Genomic DNA, 2500 nt, shown 5'->3' on the forward strand with positions numbered 1-2500 from the left:
TTAAATAAAAATATTAATCCAACATTTGCTTTACTTTGTTTACTTTTTTTCTATGAACGATAGTTTGTAGTTCACATCCTTTTCCGGCGTAAAAAAAAGAGAGAAAATATTGCAAGAACAGGAGGGTGTTACTTGAAGCATATGTCAAGGACATTTGAGGGCTGGCCTCTTTTCTAAATGTAGAAAAGATATCACCCACTTAAAAACAAACATACTGTCATCAACTCATGAATTTTACTCTATTGACAGCGTGTGATTATCATTGGTCAACGAAACGGCATCCTGAACTACAGTGACCTGTTGACCTTGGGGTCAGATGACGTGACCTTGCCAACGACCTTCGGTGACCCTGGCAACTCTGTTGCGGCCATCCTGTTCTCCAGCGGGACCACGGGTGTTCCCAAAGGCGTGGAGATCACACAGCGAAATATGAGGGCCTGGATTCACATCTTTTCTATGGTGTAAGTATTTTTCTACCATGTATGCATAGGCTTTTTTTTAGGTCTTGAAGGGGGGTCCAACTGTAAAACGTTTGACTTGACCTTAACTGGGTCCAGGAAAGGCTTGACAGTGAAAGACTAAACTCCAGCCAGCACGCCCAGATGTGCCCCAGTTTGGCCCCATATGTGCTCACATAATTATTGGGACGATCTGAGCAACCCATATGGGACCCTGTATATCGGTCTCTGTATTCAGGAGTCAGGGTTGACAAGAAATGATGAACAGAATGACTGCTATCCTCCCAAAACTGCTCGGTGCTGTCTTTCTTTTTCTTGGTCTGTTCCTTCGCAAAAAATGTCACAATAATCTTCTTCACAGTTTAAAATGTCACTCCCTGCATCGACGTGTGTTGTTTCATCTTCTTCACAGTCTGTCATGTCGTACTTTTACACATTTTATTTTATTTTATTTTGAAGGAAGAATTTGATTGAGAAATGAAAAAGACCTATGGAGAAGGATGCTCCCCGCCTGCAAAAAACAAACAAGAAAAAAAAAGTCGCGTAAGGTGAAATTACTACATTTAGTCAAGCTGTGGAACTCACAGAATGAAACTGAACGCACTGCATTTTTTCACAATGACTGTAGTCCTCCGCTCGTGAAAAAGGCAGTGAAATTGACGAGCCTGTTTAGCGCGGTAGTGGTTTCGCTGTGCTGCATAGCACGCTTTTCTGTACCTCTCTTCGTTCTAACTTTCTGAGCGTGTTTTTAATCCAAACATATCACATCTATATGTTTTTGGAATCAGGAACCGACAAGGAATAAGATGAAATTGTTTTTAAATCGATTTCGGAAATTTAATTTTAATCATAATGTTTATATTTTTAATTTTCAGAGCTTGTTTTTAATCCAAATATAACATATTTATATGTTTTTTGAATCAGAACATGATGAAGATTAAAATGAACGTAATTTTGGATTGTTCTATAAAACAATAATTTTAATTATAATTTTCAGATTTTTAAGGACCAAAGTCATTAATTAATTTGTAAGCCTCCAAGCTGAAATGCAATACCAAAGTCCGGCCTTCGTCGAAGATTGCTTGGCCAAAATTTCAATCAATGTTATTGAAAAATTAGGGTGTGACAGTGCTAGTGCCGCCTCAACTTTTACAAAAAGCCGGATATGACGTCATCAAAGACATTTATCCAAAAAATAGAAAAAAATGTCAGGAGATATCATACCCAGGAACTCTCATGTAAAATTTCATAAAGATCGGTTCAGTAGTTTACTCTGAATCGCTCTACACACACACACACACACACACACACACACACACACACACACACACACACACACACACACACACACACACACACACACACACACACACACACCACGACCCTCGTCTCGATTCCCCCTCTATGTTAAAACATTTAGTCAAAACTTGACTAAATGTAAAAAGAAGAAAAGATGAGAAAGGCAAAACATAAGGGTAGTAGCAACCTTGGGGATCCACTAAAAGTGTTTTACTTACCTTTTTTTTCCAGGAAAGGTGTGACAAATGTAAGATTTTCAAAAACGAACGCCTTACAATTTACTTCCATTTAGATTTTCTCAGAGTTTTGAGGTTTGAAAGGGGGGTTCCACTGTAATAATGTTGACTTTCCCTCTATCCAGGGAAGGGGGGACCATGCAGGCCGACGACGTGGTTCTTCTCTTCCTGCCGTTTTTCCACGTGTACGGTCAGGTGGTCACTCTCTTGACCAGTCTGGCCACAGGGTGCAAAATCGTTGTCATGGAGAAGTTTGACATGCTGGATTTTCTCTCCTTCGCTGCAAGGTACAAGGTAGGTCGGTGGATTGCTGTACATCACATTCTAGGGCTTTTGGGGGACTATTAGAAGTTGCTTTTTACGTACACGGTGTGAATTTTGACTGTAGATATTTTGAAAGCAATAAGATAGCATTCTGACGTCGGCTCGTTGTTTGTCTGGAAAGGATGTTTGTATGATTGTGTTGGGTTTTTTTTTCGATCAGGGAGGAGAGGGTTTGAAGATCCT

The 2500-nt window shown here is 39.8% G+C and overlaps 1 protein-coding gene across 1 annotated transcript in view; it reads left to right on the forward strand.

Moving 5' to 3' along the window:
• The window catches only part of LOC138979902 (uncharacterized), an 18313-nt gene that overhangs the window by 5700 nt on the left and 10113 nt on the right, over positions 1-2500 (forward strand). The window contains exons 5-6 of the mRNA XM_070352670.1: positions 250-461; positions 2119-2287. Of these exons, the coding sequence (XP_070208771.1) occupies positions 250-461; positions 2119-2287 (381 nt within the window). The remainder of the gene's footprint in view (positions 1-249; positions 462-2118; positions 2288-2500) is intronic.

This window comes from Littorina saxatilis, linkage group LG11, assembly GCF_037325665.1.
Source record: "Littorina saxatilis isolate snail1 linkage group LG11, US_GU_Lsax_2.0, whole genome shotgun sequence".
Lineage (NCBI taxonomy): Eukaryota > Metazoa > Mollusca > Gastropoda > Littorinimorpha > Littorinidae > Littorina > Littorina saxatilis.